We start from the raw sequence: 22,878 nt of genomic DNA on the forward strand, positions 1-22,878 counted from the left end.
TTGCTTGTCTGGAAAAAATAGCAATTGAAGAGATACAGTTTGACTTTGCTCCCTAGGAGAGTTGTCTGATTCCTTGTGTTAACCATTAAATCAGAGACTGTGAGAGTAGGTAAGTAGTGAGTAGGAGACCCTGATGCATCAGATGAGAATTCTTCAGAGGGATTCTCCCTTGGGGGAGAAAGGAGTGTATCTGAACAAGCTTGTGCTAATTAGCAAATCTGCCAATTGGTGGATAACAGCCATATTTCAGAATTCCATTTCTGAGGGAATATATGGCAATGTTCCTGAATACCATCAGCTGTCAGTGTTTATCTTAGAATAGGGATGGGAAATGAAGATGCCAAAAAAAGTATTTTTCAGAGCAGCAAATACTAATATTTCCATAATATGTTGGAAGGATAAACTAACTGAAGTTTTGTAAGTGTTTGGTTGAGTGGAGAGTGGCCAAGTTTGCTCTAAATTGGTTGGATCACTTTCCTGTTAATCAAAACAAGGCAGGTGTTTACTTTAGCAAGGTGAGATGCTTCAGCGTATTAAAGATTTTTACCTCCATCTGCATAGTGCAATGTATATAATTTATGGTAATCTTGGGGATTGAAAGAACTACTCATTGATGTAGACTTGCCACATGATATATTTTAAGATGATCTACTGCCAGGTAACTTCATGGGTTAAGAAAGTTACCTCAGTGGTGAAATATTGCCCTTAGCCTTTGGCTCCACATATGGTACAGACTTTCCAACTTCAGAACTTTAGAAATTGGTAAACGCTGTAACTTGTCAATAAATATGATATGTGTGTGTATGTGTCAACACTGCCCCAGTCTGCCATTACAGTTAATGGTCTGGATGTGGTTTTATTCCTACTATAACCACCTATTTTCAGAACATTATAATTTATGCATAAACATTTCCTCATGACAAAGATCTGGGATGTGATGTAAGACAAAAAATATTTAAAAAAAAAAAACCAAACCTTTTTCAACATGAAGTTTACAAGTAGAAATGTATTATTTATATTCTGAAGAAGTAACTTTTCACAGAAAAGTTATGCATAAGGACTTCATTTGTTCATTTTTCTGAGTGACAATGCATAGGCTTCTGAGATGTATGTGAAGCAGGACTATGGTGCTGGAAAATCCCAGTGTTCCTCTAGAGTCCTGCCCCATTAAAGCAGGATCTAATTTTTCATTATAAAGTATGTCACCATCCTCACCATTTCTCCATTCTAGTTTGAAGAGGGAGTGCGTAAAAGTTTCAAAGCTTCTCAGTGGCTTAGGGGCAGATGAGAGTTAAGACTCTAAATGGCTTTTAAAATCTGTCCTTTAGACTCATTCTCAATAAAGCAATGAAGACTTAAGAGCCTGACTCTCATTGAGAGTCACTGGGATTTAGAATCCTCTACACCAGAATTAGAATGGCTAAAGATTCAAATAGTCACTTTGTTTTTCAAATGAATGTAGACATTTTCCTGCTCTTTCAGACACCTGACTGCACTTGGGAATCTGGCCCTGAGACATGTCTGAATGTCCTTTGCTGAAAATGTGAGCTTATACCATGCCAAGTCAGCTGGAGCAATGCACTGGTCTATGCTAGCAATTTAAAGTAAAACTTGTTTGAGTTTTTGATGTGGCTATTTAAATCTAAATTAATTCCCCGTCCAAACTATAGCAAAGATGGGAGAGATCAAGCACAAATGCTTCAAGCCAATGCTCTGCTTCAGTTGCTGCAAAGAAATTTCTGGTGGAGATGCAGCAGTAGTGCTGCTGTAATCGTGGGCCTTCAATGCAGTCAGGGAAACCCAATGTGACAGATGAAATCGTGGAATCATTATATGACCCTGCTCTGGCCAGGACAGCAGGGATCAGGGATGCTTGGGGCTGTTGGTAGTCTGCGATGCCAGGATCGTGGGAGAGACTAGCACAGAACTCATCTGGGCAAACCCTGCCTGGAAGATTTTCTTGGGTTTCCTGACCCCTCTGCATCAGTCTGTGGTTGAAGCCAAAGACAGCCCACTGATGATAATCCATAGTCTACAGCCCAACGATTGCTCTAATCTAATAAAGTTCAGCAGCCGTTGCAGGGCCAGGGGGACAACAAGCTATGCAGAGCTCCAGATCTGCACTGAAAGTGCCACTTCTCAAGTTGTACTGGCCCAGAAGAAAGCACAGCCAACCAGCCAGGAGTGCTTGTGGAAAGAAAATCATAGCGTTTGGAAATACAGATTAGAAATTGTTTGATTAAATGGTTACTTCTGTTCTTCTGACAGGTATAAAAAAACACAGTATAACCTAGAAAATAGTATAATACAGGGTTGGCAACTTTCTTGACTTTACCATGACTCTCACTTATGTAGGTCTATCTCCCAGATCCAAAGGATGGCATATTCTTTACTTAGTAAATGTATAGCTCATACAATGGCCAAGAAAAGCTTGATGAAGTTCATCGCTTCAAAAAAATGGAAAGAACATAAATGATCTCTAAATTTGTAATCTTTAGGTCCCATGATTTTTAAGGCAAGCTTCTAATTTTGGGTCTCAGGTCATGATATGTGAATGTTTGGGGTTGGTGGTAACATAAAGAATGATAAAGTCATTTGAGCACCTGCCTGTCAATTCTCACATTTGAAAGATCAATTTTTCCTGGAAGAATACTTGTTCCCTTCCAGTATTGATGTATTGATTAGACTGCTGTGTCTTTGGCAGCTTATTGTTTCTTTTGGAAATCTGAAATATGTTTTAAAAATAAATACATAATCACCCCTATTCCTGACCCCTGTAAAGACGGTCATCTGGAGATAAGCTTTAGTTACAACTCTAGGCTCTGAACCTGGGGTTTACAATAGAAATGCCAACAATATTTTAACTGTGCCATAATACAATAGTTATGTAAATACAGTACATAATTTCCTTAATATGCTAATCTCTGAATATCAGGAAGCAAAATCTCACTGGAGCAGAACTTAGCTATGGCCTAACAGCCTTTTGCCTGCAGAAAAAAGAGAATGAATTGCAAAGCCTGTAAGTGCAAGCTGCTTCTTCTGGTTAGCCCTAGCATTTCTGGGAGAATGAACAGCACTTCTTAATTTTCACTTCAACCACTAGCTGCTTTTTTTTATGGTATGTCCTGCCAGTTAGGCTTGATTCTGCCATGTTTTTGATGATTTATTTTTGTTTGACAATAATGTAAAATACAAACCATCTGATGCTAGGTTTTAGCCCCATTAGCTGGGAACCACAAACCTATGCCATGTCACTTTTTCTTTTTATAGTGCTGTTTCAAACTTACTGGCATAATTGATCGATCTTTTTCCTTGTCTGGATTAAATGATGGTTTTGGCCAGAGTTTCATATGAAGATGCCAAATTTTCTTACTCTTATGACTCCCATCTCCGTGTTGCACAGGACTAACTATATAATATTCAAATGCCTCATTTGTAAACACACAATTATGAACACAAAACGTGCTTCTTAATGTTTCTCCAATTTGGCTCTGCTGTTACACTAGTGATGGCTGCTGGCATGCAGACCAACTAATTTGCACCATGCCAGCACTCCAAAAGCTGAATTAAATTGAGCCTGGATAATGTACAAATACTGAAACCTAATGTTTTTAAAAAGTCAGTCCCTAAAGAGCATACATACAGATGGGTTTCTGTTAAATATGTATATCTATGCATGCACCTCTCATGCCAATATATGGATTTTAGCAAGGATCCAGTTAACAGAGATATGTTGGCACATTATTCCTGAAGTGGTTCTTCCATTATGTAATGGAGCTCCCTAGACATAACCAAAACAGCCCTCCTCAAACTTGTTGGATGAAGGGATCACAGCCAACCCTTACTCTCTCCTGTAGGCTGCTGCATGGAGGGGAAAAGGAAGAACAGCCTGGTCTGTGCAGTGGACCCATATCCTGCCCACAGAGTCACACCTTGCGATGGAGCCACAGAAAGATGGAGCCCTGGACAGATGCTTTGCAGGCGGCCAGGAGCCAGGGCAGGCTGGGGGAGACAGGGGCTATGCACAGGACTGGAGCCACTCTATAAATGCAGGTTTGCAAACCTGCACCTTTTGGCTGCAGTAGTCAATTTGTTTATCATTGAAGATAAAGAGGCAATTTCAGCAGCTGTGAAAATAGTATTTCTTACCTTGACACAGGTGGTTTCTCATATCCTTTTTTGCAAGACAGTAACACTTTTTACCCTGTGTGAACCTTAATATATATGTCTCATCAGCCACATGTAACAGCCACTTCACACTCCAGAGTATGAAGCATTGATAAGTCACAGTGGGTCAGTAAGAGCTTCTTGGGTAATCAGGGTCCTCAATCCACCAGAATATGTCATGCAACAGAAAACACTTCTAATCTTTCTGGAAATAATTTTGTCACTAAGTCTGTTGTTTAACACACCCAGGTGTTTCAGTCTGGCTCCCTTCAAAACACAGAAGAGATATCAGAGGGGGGCTCTGTCTTAGTCCAGGTAGTGCTTATTCAAGTTTTTGGATTCATGCACTCAAATACTCTCTGTAGCAATGAAAGAGAGTGGGAAAATAAAAGATCTTAGTGCACAGCAGAAGGAAATAGAATGAACCTGGACTGTGAAAAACCTTTTTCATGTTTTAAACCTCTTCACATGTGTGGGTGGTTCAGATGAGTTAATCACAAGTCAACTAATATTTGCTGCTGTGGAAACTAATAGGACGGATAAAAGATCTGGAGGGGATGAGGAATGACGTAGACCTGATTATTTTAAACTTGCCAGGTTTCTGAAGAGGGTTTTTAACAGGGGAGGCACTGGAAGCAGTTGCCATTGCTAAGTGCTCAGGGGGAGGAGGACTGCTGCTGTTTCTCTGTGGAGAATGTGGTAAGATGGTTCAGTTTATGCAGGGCTGCAGATTTTGGCTAATTCACAAAGCAAAAAGTAAAATCAAAAGGAAATATCATTTCCTCAACTACAAGGTATTAATATCCTGTTCAATTTAATTTCTGCCTTCTGTTATTGTGAACCCTTTAATATGTAGTGTCAGCTTGGCAAGGATTTTCTGACAGTATCAAAAGAGAATTTACCCCTGAAATATTGTCACAGGAATTGCTGCAGCTCTCAATAATGTAGTCTCCCAAGAAGCAGCAATGGAGATGGCTGCTGCAAGGAGAACAAATTCCCCTTGGGCAAGATACTGCCCCACAGTCCCCAGCAGTCTAATAATAATTTCTAAGGAGACAAATTAATACAAGCTGGATGCTGCAAGTTCCTAGTCATGTGGATATAGAGCCCAGGTATGAGGCTGACCAACAGGAGCACAGGGAGGAGTAAGACCTGGGCTGGGCGGTTTCAGGCTGCAGAACCCTCCTGCGCACAAACATGTGGAGGTACCCTGGCCTTGGGCAAGAAAGCACAACTGGTACGCAAGGAGGCTGCTTATCCAATGCATAAATATATGTCTTTGTGCTGGGTGGTGAAGCAGCTACCTATTAGTAAGCCAGAAGCTCTCTGTAAGAATCTCTCTCATTATTATTTAAAAGATAAATATTCTCCCTGTTCAACTTATATTGATTTTTATGATTAAGGAAAAAGGCCATTTTCACAAAGATACTTCCTGCCTTTAAAATATCATAGATTTCATGTTAAACTGCCCAGCACTTTTTTCATGAAATGATACTGTTACGGCGTGTTTGCTCCTGCTCAGATGAACCATAGATGGAATTTACCTACTTTCAGTCTCACATTAGTCATAAAACCACCAAAAAGATTTATTAAACTGGGGTTTGAAAACAGAGCTGAATTCCCCTTTTCTACAGTTTTTAGATTCCAAGTTTGGGGTTGTTGCTGGTTTAATTGCAGGACGCTGGAGCCTGCAGAATTTGCCACCTTCTCAGGAATTACCCATGAGGACAAATGATAAAACATCTCAGTGCTTATTAGTATTATTTTCATGAACAACTTCTAAATTGTTGTCCCAGTGTCAAAAAGTGGGATAAAAACAGGTGAAATTGAGGATACAAAATGTTGATAATTCTTATCTCTTTCACAAATCCATTTGGCTCAGGTATGAGATTTATCTTTCCATTTGAATCCTGGAGAACCAACTAAATCAGTGTTCCACAACAGCCTTTTTTTTCCTACTTTATTATGATATTTCCACACAGTGGCCCTTTTTCCTTATATCATTAACATATTTCCTTTGGAATTCCCTCAACGTCAGAGATGACCTGTGGCCTCAAGTCACCAATTATATGACTTCAGCAGTACCTCAATTCCACTGAATAGCAGCTGAGATATGACGTACCTTTTTTCTTTACCAATATGCATGGCTCAGGTAGAGTTGAATGAACAGCATGACTGACTTCCCCTCCATTCTTCATGTGCCCCTTTTTTAAAAAAAAAAACAACTTAATTAGACGGTCTCTGTCATTGCAGTAGCCAACTGCTGTTAGTATCTGCTATTGTTTCCCTGCAATGAGTTTACAGGATGTTGCAAAATATTATGAAGATGCAGCTTACAGAGCTCTGGTTTCATGCTGTACGTGAATAGTGTTATACAAGTCATGTGGCAGCTCAGACATGTGTTTTGAGGTTTTTGGTGTGTCACTCAAGCCCCTTGGCCCTGTGTCCTTTGTATGGCTGGATGATGAATTTTATACTGGCAGAATATGCTGTTTGTGGAAAATAGATTTTTGTGAGGAGGAGCTGCCAACATATTTCCTTAGACTGACATCAAAATAAAACAAATGCTGTCAGGGAAGCCTTGTTCTACAATGTGTGCCTTTGTGCATGAGTGTTTGTGTGTATCTGTGTATGTATTCAGGGCTTTTCTAAAATTTAATAATAATAAACTACTAGACGTATGTATTTGTAACTCAGCACCCTCTCTTTGCCCCATCTACAGCCATCACCTTGAGATCTTTTATCTCAAGCTAATGACAGTCATGCCTTCAGCAGTCAAGAGTCCCTGACAAATTCCTGGAGTTGGCCAAGAAGACACAAACCAGAACTCCTAGAAATATCCAATATTCTTCTGACTTTTGGCATTATCATCACAAAAATTGTTTGTTTAAAATTCTGTTTGGCATCTCTGAGAGCTTATGATCATATGACAGGATCAGGTTCAGTGTGAGCATTCTCTTAATTTCAAAACCATTCAGTTTGCAGTCAGTTTCACTTTTTAAACCTCAAAACAAATACATAACCTTGCTAATTCTCACTTGCCATGTGACTGTGCAGCAGTTTGTTTAATTGTTTTCTGCCTAAATTTAACTGTAGATTAAAGAGAGAGAGCAAAATTTGCATATAATGAAAGTAATTCATTTTTAAGCACTTTGAGCTGAAAAATGTTACCTTAACTACTTCACTCTGCTTCAATATTTTATCATTTAAAAATATAAAAGTGCCCCTACAGTTTATACTAGTGACTTTGGAAAGTATAAAATCAATGCCCTCTCTATTTTCTGACTTTTATTACCCTAAGAGTGGGAAAGTATAACATTTAAAAATACATACGACCTATTTTTGTCTTTGGGCTGTTGAGAAAGCTTGGCTTTGCTTTTGCCCAGAGACACGGGAAACAGTGATGGATAGTCAGAGAGGGCAACCCATCTCTTTTATTCTCACTGTGCTCTATAATTTGTACTCCTTATTGTGTCTGAAGCTAAATCTGAGGCATCCCAGAGCCTAGATACTGTGTGCAGTGAGGTCCAGTCGACAGTGGGCTGGGAGGCAAAAGACCTGGCGCCAAAGGTCAGGGACTGGGCAGGGAGTAGGAGCCCAGAGATCAGTCCTCTGGGGTTCTGGAGCTTGTGCAAAGCTTTGCACCAAAAGCAATAGACTGTAAAATGCTGCCAAGGCAGAGCAAAAGCCTCTTGCTTTCATTTTGCACTGGTAAGAATTGCTGCAAGAGGCAGCAGTCAAACCCTTCTCATTGTGACCATGCAGTTGTTCCCCTGCACTGTTTCCCCAGCAGCCAGGTATGGATAATAATGCTTTTCCATGCTCAAGATCTGTGGCTAAAAATTTAAGTGACTTGTTAGTGATGTTTCTCAGCTTTTGGATCCTATATAAATAATATATTGAAAGTGGTTCGTTACTTTGCTTTGGTTTCATTTCAAGCATTGTCAACTGTTGTTCTAAAGTACATTAAAATGCAGAAGGAATATTTTGCAGTCAGGTACGGCTCTGTTAGAGGGATGTAATGGGAAGAAACAAGCTTCAACAGATAGGCAGGCAGTCATCTTGATCGTACATATGTTTTAACTTGTGGAAAGACAAAAATAGTCTTCATGCCAGAAATGTCTAAAAACTCACTGAGTTGTCATCTCAATAAACTATCAGTCAGGACCTTTGTCATTTTGTTACTGTCTCTTGTGTGGTTTTATTCACCTCTCCCTGCACTTTATTGTAGGGGGAAGTCAAAAAAGTCCTAGGTGTCTTTTTTATTTTTTTTTATTTTATTTCCACAGAGCCTTAATCTGTTTTACATCTGTGTGTGACTGCAGAAAGGCAAGAAAGGGTAAAAATGGATCAATCCACAGTAAAGCAGTGGGAGAGCTATTTAGTACTGTTGAAATAACTTCTGTCCTATCCTGACAGATCTCAGCACTAGAGCTTCAAAACCACTAGCAATCCTACATAGTTTTTTTTAAAGTGAAGTACTAATATTCCCTTTTGGTATATTTCTGAAACTGTACATATGTAGGTTTGCTAGAAATATTTAGGAGAAACAGCTGGATGTTACAAGAAAGCTGTCTTTTATACTTAATCTTTTTATATGACCCAGTTCATATTCATAACATATTTTCCTTCAGCTTTCCTCCTTCTAGTCCCCATCTCATTCTTCTGTATTTTGCATTTGTGTCTAAACATAGTTTCACATGAGAGGTCAGAAAATATTGAGTGCAGAATTTTGTCAGTGCTAAGGGCCTGATTCTGCACTCCTGACTAATAGTCAGGAGTCTAATAATCAAAACTATTAAGAGACCCCCTGTTGCCTGGATGAAGAATCAGTCTAGAATCACCGCTCTGGGAGGAACCCTCAGACTCCCACCCTGCCATTTTATACTCGCATTTACATAGATAAAATATGAAGACTTGTGGTTGCCTCATTTGTATCCACAAATGTGTTTGCAGCCGTCTTCAAATTACCACTTTTGCAGCATTACTGAATGCCTACTATGAATAGCCTCCTTTAGGATAAAGTTACTAGTACAACATGGCTTGGCCCAACAGGACATCAGTGAAACGCCATGTTACCTCTGAGTCACTTAACTGGGCTCAGAGTAGATAAACAAATATCCCCAAAGTCACTGCTCTTATTAGATCATTGTCTGGCCAATGCATGGAGAATATGGAGAGTCCTAGGAGGGGTTTTTTTCCCTTATTCTGTGTTTCAATCTATGGGGCTGAACAGTTGATTCTAGGCTTGGACTGAACTGAGCATTTCAATAACTTGTGTTTTAATCAAAATCAGACGTGTATGTGTGTGTATTTTCCTGCAACCAGCCCAGAAGATTTTTCTTTAGGGTATTTTGAAATCATTACGCTTAACAGGTTATGTGGTGCCTTCTGATATTCTGAGACAATATTTATCTTCATTACAACAAAATTATGTCAGCATTGCTGTCCTCTAAACCATATAAACTAATAAAGTAATGGGTTCCTACAGAAAAGCTGTTAGGAGTATCAAGACTGTAAGTATAATAAATGTCCATATTTTACTGAAGAAAATGTGTACAATAAAAACCAATCCCGTGTCTCACTCTCCTCCATAAGAATTCACATTGTCCCTCAGTCCCTGAAGTTACTGTTTTCTTCTGAAGAACAGGCTGCTGAAATTTGTTTATCCAAGCCTAAGCACTTAAAATTTGGTATATGCTTAAGCATGAAAATTGTGTCACTGTCTTCTGTGATGACTATAGCTATACATGTGTGACATGATGAGACAAAATGAGTTGCCTTTTGCTAAGCAGCTTTTTCAACTGGGGCGGACCTAACCCCATCAAGTCAAGGGATCAGCATCTGAGGTTATCATTCCCCTTTTCACTATGATACAGAAAGTCTTGGGCTTTCTGAGGGAGAAGGCACTCAGCCCAGCTGGTTGGGACCCAGCAGCCACAAGGCTGCAGCTTAATTAACAAGTCTCTAGTTCAAGGCAGCCTGAAGAGCACATCAGTATGATATGCTCTCTTTTGCTTCTCTGGGTTAGAAGATGAAAGTGTATTTTCCTGGTGAATGTGTTGCACAGTCCAGGTTACAATATTTCAACCCGAAGATACTGAAGACATGAATGTGGGGTTGTTATCCCAGCAAGAGGATCAGGAGAGCTTCTGCTCCGGTGCTCAGTACCAAAGATAGATTCAGTAAGACCCAAAAGCAGCATAATATTTTAACAGTCCTGGAGAAAGAGCCCTGCAAATGAAGGTGAGCCTGTGTACTGCTTCATTCTTCCAGTGTTTTCTCCTTTTAGCCAGTATTGGCTTGTCAGGGTATGTTTTAAGCCAGCTGTTCTTCATCCAGATTCCAGCCTCCCTCATGCACTAAGAGGTCTGGAAGACAGTGCTGGCTGTGCACGATGAAAAAGATACATCTTGGCATGTTGCTGGGCTATTAGTCCGTATCACTGCACAGTTATCCCTAGAGATGGCAAATGATAAATAGACTGGACAGTAGTTAGCAAGTTAGAGCAAAGTGGGACTAGTTGGTAGCTAGGGAGGTCCTTGGCACAGAATGCAGATTTCCTGAGGATGAACCAGGCTACCTTGGTCACAGAGCTTGCATACTCACCTTCCCAACCTCCTGTTCCAAATCAAATAGAATTTTTTCCTTCTTTTCTGGGATAAATAAATCATATAATTAGAAAAAGAATCAAGCTGCATATGAATTCCGTGAGCTAACCAAGTGGAAAAATCTGACAGAGAAACATATCTATTTGCTTTTTGTTTTTAAGAGTAGCAGGATTTTCCCTCACAAATACAGTTAACCCACTGGTCTTCAGCTTTCCAAACAGAAAACTTGTGATGTGTCTGTCTTAAGAGGAGGTGGCAAAAAGATTTCTTTAGTGTCCTTTGCCTGCTGATGTTGAAGCGCACCACGGCAGGCTTTGCATGGCTGTGCAGAAGTCGCTTGAGAATCTTCTTCTGCCACGACCCCCACCTGAAGCTGTACAGAACACCTGCCAGGAGTGGGATGGAGACACGCACTTCTGCTAAGAGGAAAAAGTCTCTACATTACAGGTTGTGGATGCAAAGGTGAGATTTGGAAGGATTAGTGCTAGAATAGATTGTCTGTTGACATCTCTAACTGGCCTGGGACAGGAGAAGGCCAGACTGGCCTCTTTGAAGCTCCCTCTCCCAAGTATGCCTCCTGGAGCTCTCTGCTTGACACTTATCCTGCTAGACTGGGTGGTGGCACAAATGCCACAGGTTAGCTCTTGGATAACATATAGCTTGTGTCTAAGCCACTATTAGATTTAGAAAACAGAATCATTTCCCAAAGCCCAGAGGGAGCAGAAGGGGAAGCAAAAGAGAATGGTTCTTAAAAAGTCTTATGTTTCTCTTTGGAAGAAAATTACCATCATCTATCTTTCCTTTCTTGCAAGCTCCTGGAACCTACTAGCAGTGCCCTGCTGCTGGATTTTCAAACTTCTATTTTGCTGAAGAATATCTCTCTGATGCAGGTGCCAGTGTCATTTATCAGAGGATGATGTCAACATTCCTGTGTCATACATGACAAATGACAGCAGAAAGGAGTGCCCCTTGAATTCTCTTACTTTCACAAGGCTCTTTCCAGTTAAATGACATTTTATTTCCTACAGTGTTTCAGTTTAGACTTCTGTGGCCACTAGAGAGGGGTACATTCAAATTGACTCATTCTGAGTGATTAGTACCAGGCATTGAGCTCCAAATTCAGTATTAGTGTAAATACAGTCGCATGGCAATGGATGTAAACTTTGTTTTCATTCTTTTGGGGCAAATTCTGCCTCATCTTACACCTCAGAAAATGTCAGAGACCTTCTCTGATGTATTCCAAATGGCAGAGCTGGATGGATGTGAGCGCATCTCCCTCATCCTCTGTCTCTAATACTTTTAAAGAGATGACAGATTTTGAGTTGATGACAACCACTGTATTCAGAAGTGTTTGCTTTGCAAAACATTTACCTGTTCCTGTACCAGTGGGCACTTGGCAGCAGAAATCCATGCTTTGCCCCTGTTCTGTATGTGGGCCTGATTTGAAAGGTAATCTAGAAATTAATTGGGACAGTATCCAGTGGCACACTCAGTAAGTGGAGCAAAGAAAAATAAAAGCTTGGGAAGAAAACAGGGAGGACAGAGCACATATGCTGCTTCTAATCCTCTTTTTCTTCTGCTTCTTTCTATTCTTCTTGCTGGAAGAAGGGATTTGGACTCTTCTCTCTTAAGCCATGCATGTACAAAAAGGACTTTATTTTTAACTCATGTTAAAATCCTTTCTTGGACTAGGCAGCTACAGTTTTAACGTGTTAGCTGTCTGCGATAACCCAGAGGGGGGAGCTTAGGGTTTATCTTGACCAGTAAATGCCTGTTAAAACTGCTATTGCTTTGACCAATGCTTGTTAAAATATCAGTATGGACAACATGTGTTTTTAAACCACACACCTGTACTCCTAATGACAGCAAGGCCTTGGAGGGGGAGGAAGTGATTCACAGAACCTCTGCTCCCTGCTCTTTCCACCCACTCAGCATTTGATTATAGCGTATTTTCCTCTGTTCAAACATGCATGGGGCTGCCAACCCTGTGGGTTTTTTGGTACCAGGCTTTTAAGCTAACAAGGAGCACGGCTTGTCTTTGTTCAGCACCCAGTGAAAGGGCTGGATTTTCATAAAAGCTCAGGATTCGGCAGCAGCCAGGGCACGGTTTGACATGTGCTTAAATAGCAACCCAAAAAAGCAAGTTTTTCCTATCCCGCTCTTGCCTTGCACTTCACTAGTCCAAACACTAGTGCACATAAACAAGGAATTATTTAGAGAAAATGATCCAACTGAAGAGAACCATAAATAACTTGATTTTTCAGTGGTACTGCCATTTTGTTGTCATATTTCACACCTTCCATCTAAAATCAATAGAAACAACAAAGCCACTTGTGAACTTGGAGGAGTTTCTTGGAACAGAACTGACTTTTTTTTTTAAATTCAATTATCTTACAGATGTTCCAAACAACCTCCCTGGAGGAACAGGCTTGTTCCCAAGATCTGAGGGAGATTTGGGGGTAGAATAGTGACAGCAGTAATTCAGATGAACCCATTCATTATATGCTCAATTTAAAATTTATGCACAAGTTTGCATTTAAAAAAACCTAAAGTGACTTCAACAGAAGAATGATATCTGCACAGTGACTTGTACCAAAAAAACTGCTGGAACTAACTGAACATGGTGTAGTTCCTGGGGAAAATTGGGAGTAGAGCAGCCCTTCCTAGCATTACTGGTGAGGGTAGAGGGGGATCACTTACTCGTGGATGCAGAAGTGACTCAGATGTTTTCATACATTTATATTTTCAAAGGTTTCTTCAGAAGGAATAGATTTAGCAACATACCTCTCCTTTCTTTTTAATATGAGAACTAAACTTTTTTTTCTGTACACTTCTAGTTTTTCCCCAAAGCAGGGGTCCGTTAGCTCCAGGCTCCACCAGTCCCAAGGGCTGTGATCTTATCTTAGGCTGCCAGAGATCATTATACACATCACTGTCATGTTGCTATGTTGTTGTTGGGGATTTTTTCCTTCTGTTTCATTTTATTTGTTTTTTACAGGGGAAAAAAAAGAAGAGGTAGTGGGGTTTTTCTAGCTCTTAGACATGTAATCTGAAACAAACGGCCTTAATTTCTCTCACTCTTCCCTTCCAACTCTACCAGCTGAAGAACTATTTTCACAGGATGAATTGCTGATATTCCTACTTATGCAAACTAAGAGCAGCAGCTGAGTCTTCTGGTCCATAACTGTCTTAACTCAGACAGTACGGACATTAATATTCCTAATGGTAAAGCCTTCATTTTGGTTTCTATTCCATAGTCTAAGATACATTCCTCATTCTCTAGTTACTGATATATTTCTGATGTGCCCAGCAGGTAACTTCTAGGAGTCACACTAGGTTAAGCTTACTTTAAAAAAAGGAGGAAGGGTAAAGGGAGGAAAGGATGAGAACTGTTTGTTATGTCTTGCACTCTTAGCTGTATTCAGTATTTCTGAGTGGGTTTTTTGGCCCACATTAGTTTCTTTAGTAAAGCCTGTTTACCAAAACTGCCACTAGTTTCCTTTGATTTTTTTTATGTGGCTCAACTCAAAAGTGACACAAAATTCTTATAATTAGTCTGTCCTAGAAATTTAGGGTATATATTCATTTATGTAGATTACTTAGGGCAGCTTTCACAGCCTTGCTGAACCTCCCAGGGAACCAAAACTCTTGTGTTGGAGATATACAGTATTGCTGGCAAGGACAGAGGTGATAGTGAGGAAGTGGTCGATCCTTCTCCAGTTTAAGGACTATACAGCGAAATTTTCCTATGGCTGAGAGGCACTGGGCAGGTACATACCTTGGAGACACGGGCAGAAGTTTGCAGGTGTAAGGTGATGGAAGCTGCCCAGGGAGATCTTGGTTTTGCAGTACCTGATGGGGTTGGAGTAAGCATGCAACTGTATCCCAGTATAGTCCTGGAATACCATTTTTGGCAGTTCTTGCTGATTTACAGCATGCCACAGCTGAAGATTTGAATTACCCAGAAGGTTTTCTACCAGCACAGTCCTGATGTCAGATATGTGATGTAGTTTTAGCATGGGAGCTCTACTTAATCTGCTTATCAACATCATGAAGTGTCACAGGTTGGCTGTCCCCATGCTGGAGGGTAGGATTAGCTTTTTTACATTGTTCCTTGTGTATCACTGCTGCTAAGGCTGTGTCTGGGCATGTCTTCCTGGTAAGATGGGGGTGTAGAGGGATTCAGCCAAGTCAGCTGATTTGAGGCAACTTGGAGTGGGAGTCACAGCAGCCAGCACACACAACTGCCTGAGTAAGGAAATTTTAGGAGGTGCTAAAGAGAGCCCTTCTGGAGTTGTGCCCTTCTTGGGAGTCTACGTGCCTAATGGAGAGCTGAAGTCAGATCAGGTTTTGAATCTCCCAGACTTGAAACCCAAAATACCAGAGTAGGGTCAAACCTCCATAAAACATAGCCTCAAGAGGAGATAGAAGTATGACCAGTCCTGTATAAAATAGGCTGATCGTTCAAGCATTCTTCTCTGTAAAATGTGGCATCTACTTGTCTGGATGGGTTCAAATTCACATCTCGGGACAGTCCTACCTAGCAGCTATGCCTTGATCTAGTGTGAATAGCACTTTGTTCTTTATTCTGAAAAGTCTTTGTGTTTAGAGCAGTGCTAGGGGAGGGAGTCAAAGATAAAGAATGGCTCATCTCAATTCAGACTGGATTGGAGATACAATCTCCTTTGGCTCTTCAATCTAATTGAGTTTGTGGTCTTAGTCTGATATTTGCAATATGAAAAAATAATTTTATTATTTAACATAAATTAGACTTTCAGCAGTGAGCAGTAATGACTACAGAGGTGGATTTTATCACCTGTACTCCACTAAGTCATGACCAAAATCCAAGATGAAGTATTGTAGGTGTAATCATGCTGATGCTGGTGTATTTCTTGGGCTGGAATGAGGGCTGTGAATGCCAGTAACAGCTATTCCTCACCATCATTTTTATTATTTTCAAGAGTACCTAGAGGCTTCATCTGAGATCATAGCCTCAACATGTTGAAATAAAACGTAACTGGAGGTTGGCTCCTCATGTGAAGAACTTGTGCTCTAAAGAAGCAAGACAGGCAAAAGTAAGAAGAGAAACAGAACAGTGGAATGATTTATCCAGGGTCACTGGGCAGGTCAGTGGTGAAGCTAAGATCAGAGTCTGTATCTCTTGGTTTCTGCCAAGACATCACGTAGAACATGTCTGCAAAAAAGGAATGGTTTAGATATACACGTGGAAATTGCATGAGTTCACTAGTATTGAAAATATTTCCATTTAGAACAGGAGTGTTAAAGATTAACCTTAATAGCCCTCCTTTTCTGCTGTCATTCAGTTCCTCGCTATGTTCCAAAACCTTGTACAATCCACCAGCTCTTCATGTTGGGTCTTTCCTCTGCTTGTTAACAATACAGGAGCTTCCACAGGATAGCAACCTCTTATGATAGCAACCTTTTATTTGCCCACATCTTCAGTGAGATGACAGATAATGGGAGGAAGTCAGATACGTTTAAAATATACTTAGTTTTAACAGCACTGAGACACTTAACTTGTCAGCAATCCAATTATTAATCAGATTAATGGACTTTTGTAAATCCACTGCATCCTTAGGACAATTGCCTGGTTTATGTTTCATGAATACAGAACAAGATTTCTCATGAGCTATGAGAACTTCAATATGAAAGCTAAAACTGAGAAGTAATCCTTTGCTTACTCTGCTACCACACCTTGCATGCAAGAATGCTGATCACTGCCTGCGTAGGAGCATCATTTAATTATGTTTTTTCACTTCTGAGCTTAATGCTATTGAAGGAAATCCATCAGCATTTAATTAAAGACTAAATACAGTCAGTCTTTCTAGCTGGCTCAGTACCCACTTGGAAATATATTTGATACCTAGACAGCCAAAAAGGATACCAGTGGTAACAACATTAAAGAAGGTTTTGTAAGAGAATGGGAATCTAATTTGTATCTGGAAATTAAATTTATATCTGAGATTTTTAAAAACCATTTAAGAGATATTGAACACCCATCTGTATTAGGAAGTAATGGGAATAAGTCATCTAGTTAGGTCTTTAGCTTTCTAGGGGAAAAAAAAAATGCAAAATAATTTTTAAAGTTTCTCATTTTAGTCCAGGGGTGCCCCAAGTCCCTGGAACATATTGCAATGAAACAAAAGCAGCTCATGCTGCAGCATTTTCTTAATGGCTTTATACACAATTTGACATGCCCATTTCTGATTGAGTAATGTTGTATTCTGTGAACAGGATTTAATTCTAATAGTCTACTTTATAAACTAGGACTTCTAATTTTGTAAAATTCAAGTTTTCAAAATGAAGCTGAGAAACAAATAATGTGAGTTCTGACTCCCACAGAGAAGGCAGGTCCAATGCAAATCAGATGAAAGTAAGTAAAGAATTAATTAGTTTTGGTTAATTTTAGATCAGGTCTGGAGATCAGTGTGTTCAGAATAGGACACCGTAGAAGTGCCTAATGTCAATGTCATGATAGCATTTTCCCCCTGAGTGGGGGATCATGAACAAATGGAATTAACAGAGGCTTTAATATTGATTTAAGAAGGTGCAGGCAGAGGCTCTAAGGACTGCTTAATGTTAAGCACATGCATAAGTGCTCTCCAGAAGAATTACTTTTTTTTTTAATATCAGACAGACATTATGTAAGTAAAAAGGAAAAGCATATTTGTATCTGTGTGAGAATGAACTTTTTAGGTCATAAAAGGAAAGAACTATGAAATACCTGGTTGGTGAGAGACCCCTGAAGGGAAGCAAATAATAGAGGTTATATTTGTAACCTTTTCAGATTACCAATTTAAACTTAATTATAACTTGTTTTTTACTTCAGCATTGTACTACTGAAAGCTGCTTATACACTTTTATGCATTTGTCTCATTATGTATTTTATTTAGTTGGGTTTGTTACCTGAAGTGTAGGCTTGCTTTCCTGCTAAGGAAGGCTCACAGGAGCTTTTAGAGCAGAAATAACAAATAACTGACTTCTCTTATGAAGCCATTAAACTTTTCCCTTGTTAGATGAAGTAAACAGGTATTGTACCCAGAAATGCAAAATCTTTGTCAAGTTTCTCTGTGTGTGTGTGTGTCTTTAATCACGATATATATTTCCTTTGGCATGATTTATTAGTTTCCTTTGTAGTTTTGTCACAGAGTTTACTTGCCATTTCAATCTGAAATAGCCATTAAATTTTTTTTTTTTTTTTTTTTCTCTTGGCAAGAAGTAAATCTGTACTATTTGCTGATTTGTTTATTACTGTCTGGAAACTTAATCCTGCTTAAAGTCAGAGATTTTAAATATGTCAGATCATCTTAAAGCTACATACTAGTTATATGGGTGACATTATATGTGTTCAGAGAAATTCATTTCAAGTACTACAAATGAGTCCTTTAGTAATACCCAGGAGTCATAATGTCTGTGACATAATGAACCCTCCTAAATTACAGCCTACACTAATTAGATCAGTTATTGCTACATTCCAATCCCTGAAACAATTTGCTTAAAGCGGTAGTTACCTGTAATGAAAAGACACATAGCTGACTGTCAGCAGCCTTTTTCCTTCTCCATGACTTATCCTTCGGACTGTCTGCACTCAAGTGCTAACAGTCTCGTTGCATCTGTGTCTCCAGTGAGACCAGCTATCATCAGGGAGGTAGTTTACAATATCTAGAAAGTACAGTGATCCCCTTGGGAAGGGACGGTGGCCCCGTGGAATGGAACATTTAGGAGGTTTTGATCATCTCTTCCTCTTTTCAGTGTCATTTACATTCTTATGCTTCAGGTACTTCTCCATGTAGTATCTTTTTTCTCTTCATTGTGTCTTTAATTTCCTTTAGGTGTTCAGTGATTTTTTTTATTATTATTATTTTTGATTAATTTTAACTCACATAAGGGAAGATATTTGCTCTTGCTTCCTAGTCTTTGTGCTCTCTCCTGCTCATACAGCAAAAAAATAGCGAGCTGGGATGACGTTTCTGACCAAAAGTCACGTCAGTCTTGGTGGGGAAAAGCTGTTCTGGACTCTGTGCCTGAGCAAACTACTATCAGTATTTTTGCTGAGAATAGGTATCAACAGGAGACTGCTTATTTATTTAGATGTGGGTTGGGTAACTTGCTTTTAAACTGTCATGATTGGTACAAATCTATAAGCAGTACAAACTGCTTGCTAACTAGTTGATATTGCAGAATTGGAAAGAGAAGCAGAGAAATGTAAAAGTTTTTTCACTAACAGATTCTACAAAGGAAAGATTAAGAAAAAAATCCCAATAGCAAATTGTGCAAAATGCTATGTGCACATTTAGAAATACAGCTAAAATGCCAACAACAAAAAGAGTGGCCACACGTTTTATATTCAGTTGGTTTCTTTGCTTATTTTTTACCGGACGTTTTTCTAAATTTCAGGTCCTGTGTTCTGTGCTGAACCTGTTTGACTTCCCCCTCACTGCAGGCACAGAGGATCCACTTCAAGCAGAATCAGAGTGGCTTCAGTGCTTGGGTAAGGAGAACGGCATTAGCAACGCCGGTCCGTGAAGCCAGCTGGTCCGCAGGCACGTTAGGGACCAGCTGCTGTGAGACACTGCAGCACCCTCCTAAAGTTGGCCTTTTTTTGTTTTGAAGCAGCCCTCTGCCTGCCACTAAGCTGTGATCCCGCCTTGTGCTACTCTCCCCAGTAGTTTGGTCTTAAGCCAGCTATACAGGGAGCAAAAAAAAATCAACTAGAATCATCCGATAGTGGAGGGGCTTGACTGCTTACATGGTACATTGCTCTCTATGCTGAAGAGATCCTCACAGAAATCCTCAGTCACTTTTATGGTTGTGGCCAGTGCTTTCGGAGCCACTTGGTACAAAATTGAAATGTTCTTCAGAAATGGTCCCACTTTCTGGAAATTGCAAAACAGACCTGATTCTTGATTTGGGCTGTTTTGCTCTTGCCACGTGTACATGTATCTGTGTAATGAACATGTTGTAATTCAAACTGCGTATCACATTGTCATAATCCAGGAACCCCATGAGCTTAGCTGTGAGCTGTTTACATCTGCCCTGCATAATTACTCAGGCTCCACTGGCCTGTCTCCCAAAGCCTGGACCTCAAAGTTTTCTGAAATTCACCTCTGCACCCAGCTGCCTCCTAACTGCAGACCTGTGCATCTTACTTCTTCCCTGCAGCTGGGAATATGGGGTGCTCATTTTGCTTAAGGAATGTTTTTTGCATGGACACATCCTTTTGTCTTCTCTCTCGTCACGAGATCATTTTCACTCATTTTTAGGTGTTTCTTCTTTTTTTATTTAATGACACTTCTTTGTCACTGTTTGCTCAGCACATTAAGTGCATCAGGAGGGGAAGGGGTAGAAGGCACATCAAAAGAAAATAGTTTGGGTTTTTTTACTTTATTTAACTTCTGAAACTTCTAACTGCTATTTTTTGCACACCATCCCATGGTCAACCTCTAAATGTTTTGTTGAATAAAAAGTTCCTTGCTTTTAAACATTTTACTAATGGGAGGTCTGTTCTTGTTTCTAGAAGAGGTCATGAATCCCTCTGGATAATTTAATCATGATCTTATGATTTTGTTAAAAATTTACTCTGCAAGTAACTATGGCTTTACTTCTGTCTTTTTGATTTGTAGGGAAAAGTTTTCGTGTGAGTGAAAAAAGCTCTACCTGTTACTACTTGGCACACGAACTGTTTTGCTGGGCAAACCCTACTGAATGTTACGTCCAAGTAGCCCAAGGAGTACCATTGCACAGTTTTGTTTCATTTTTCCAATAGCTTTTGTAAAATAACTAGCAAAGAACCTGCAATACTTAATGAGGCTGACAGGCAGGGAAAGGTCAAAAACAAGCAGGAGACCTGTTCTGACTCATTCCTCCTGGACTTATAACTTGTTTCTTACAGACCAAACAGTACTTTTCTTTTATTAAAACAAAAAAAAAAAAAAAGAGGGGGAAAAAAAAAAAAAAGAATTAAGAGATGACAGGCTGAAACTGCCTACTTTCCTTTCAGTGTCAGAAGACATAAATAGTTTTAGTCTGCAGTGGTTTCTGATTGAATATCCTTTTGAAGTAATGATAGCTATAATTTAAAGCAACAGTTACCATATTTTCTTCTCTCTGTGACATTCTTTTGATGCCCTAAGTATAAATCTGCTTAAAATAGCTATAGCTGTGTCTGGGTATACTACCAGGGTTTTCGGAGGTTCTGCCTCTAATTGCCATCATATGTACCTAATATCACAAACATAACTGCCTAATGACAATGTTGCTGCAAATACTTTCTTGACATAAGAAAAAAGGTAAATTCAGAGGTGCACATTAAGTTTAAATTGTTTGCTAAGACTAAAACTTTTGCAAAGAAATTCTTTTTCATTAACATAAATACTGTTCGAGGGCTGCTTGGCCCTGGCCATATATTCAGCTAGTAAGGGGTATTATATGATGATCTAATACAGCATCAGAAAATCACTGACTTTTAGGGGCAGCTACAAAAATATTTTAGGATACTATAATTCCAGACTTTGTTGTTGCCTCACACAAATATCTCAAGTAGATTTTTTTTTTCCCAAAAGAGTTGATGTTACTTAAAAAATATATATGCAATTTGAGGGTAAATGGAGGTCCATGGGCATCTTTCTCTATCCGTTAATTCTGTTAAATCTTTCTCTATCTGCAATTCTGTTAAACAGTTCCTAGTTTCCATTCTGTACTATTACCGTTAGAACAGAAGCTGAGTCTCTGAGTATATCCACTTTAAAAGCATGTCAGTATTATCCTCGTGCACTATGTAAAATACACAACGCATCAAATATTTAATATCTTAATTAACTTATTCAGTATTTTCTGTTTTAATAATAAGCCTTTAATTATTTGAATTTGAGTTGTCATGTTTATCTTTTGGCATAAGGGAATAGAAATTTTTAAAAACAAACAAACAAACAAAAACAACTACAGAGGCACCTTCCTCAGGACAAGGGAAGGAGTACCAGCTCAGAGAAGAGTATTTGCACGGATGGGAAAGAAACTGAACAGATGGTAAAAGGGAACAGGACAGATGAAATTAATTACAATAATGTTGTAAAGCCCATCAAGATGGGTGTTGCAGCCGACCACAATTTTTGCAGTTTATTGTTGGATACATTTTCTCTGGTTCTGTGTTGTTCCTTCCAGTCAGGACCACCAAATCCTTGCCTCACTTGGTAGGACATACTCTGCATTTTTATGACCTGATGCTTTCTACTAATTACATGAAGTTCAAATCTGTGATAGCTCCACTGACTTCAAAAGTAAATGTATAACTTTATAAACAAGGTAGGTCAGAAACAAGAAGCAATCTTGCTGCAGCAGCATACTTCTCAGCAAGGGCCAGCTTCTTTTCCTTCCTTGCTAACTAAAATACAAGACAGTTTGCAGTGGTGTCACTGTGACTCTCATAAGTGCTCCAGACCTCCAGTGCCTCTCACCCTCATTTATAACAGAGCAACAGCAAATAATACTCCTAGTTGATTTGGTAGTGTAATGAGTAATTCTCATGCACAGCAGTGGAGAAGTCAGGCTTGTACTTCTAGAGTATAAAATTACTGATAAGCAATTCTCTCCTTCCCCAGCTATCAGATGTAACTGAGATATAGAGGGATGAGGTTTCAGCTTCATGGCTCTGTTCCTGGACTCCGGCCTTTCACAGTATACAAACTCATGATCTCAAGGAGTTGATTTCTTCAGAAATTTTTCAGCGATTCAAAGTGCAGATAGGATAGCGCACTAAGTCCTGTGCCTGAACTGATTGCAGACAAATTCAAATAAGTGGATGGGAAAGTCTTTAACTGCTTTGTTTGCTTCCAAAAAGGATTTTGTTCAACCTGGTGTGATGAGTCAAGAACTGCTTTTACTATTTGGACAAGAAATCATTCATCCAGCTCTTAAAACCCCATTTGAAGAGACTCGGTCATCAGTCCTGCCCCACAGGAAGGTGTCAGCTTCAAGATTACAGGCAACAATGAACGGGTGTTGGTGTCTCCTGGCACCTTCCGGATCTATCTTGAGAAGGCAGTGGAGAGAAATGTGACGGCCAAGACCTCAGGTTAAAGAC

The 22,878-nt window shown here is 39.6% G+C and overlaps 1 protein-coding gene across 2 annotated transcripts in view; it reads right to left on the minus strand.

Moving 5' to 3' along the window:
- Positions 1 to 22,878, minus strand: part of IRX3 (iroquois homeobox 3) — a 58,324-nt gene that overhangs the window by 12,834 nt on the left and 22,612 nt on the right. Inside the window, exon 3 of one of the 2 annotated variants that reach the window (XM_074839415.1) lies at positions 6,290 to 6,371. The exons of the other annotated variant lie outside the window; for it this stretch is intronic. Within the exon in view, the coding sequence (XP_074695516.1) occupies positions 6,316 to 6,371 (56 nt within the window). The 3' untranslated portion in view covers positions 6,290 to 6,315. The remainder of the gene's footprint in view (positions 1 to 6,289; positions 6,372 to 22,878) is intronic. 2 annotated transcript variants of the gene reach the window in all.

This window comes from Strix aluco, chromosome 14, assembly GCF_031877795.1.
Source record: "Strix aluco isolate bStrAlu1 chromosome 14, bStrAlu1.hap1, whole genome shotgun sequence".
In the NCBI taxonomy this organism is placed as follows: Eukaryota; Metazoa; Chordata; class Aves; order Strigiformes; family Strigidae; genus Strix; species Strix aluco.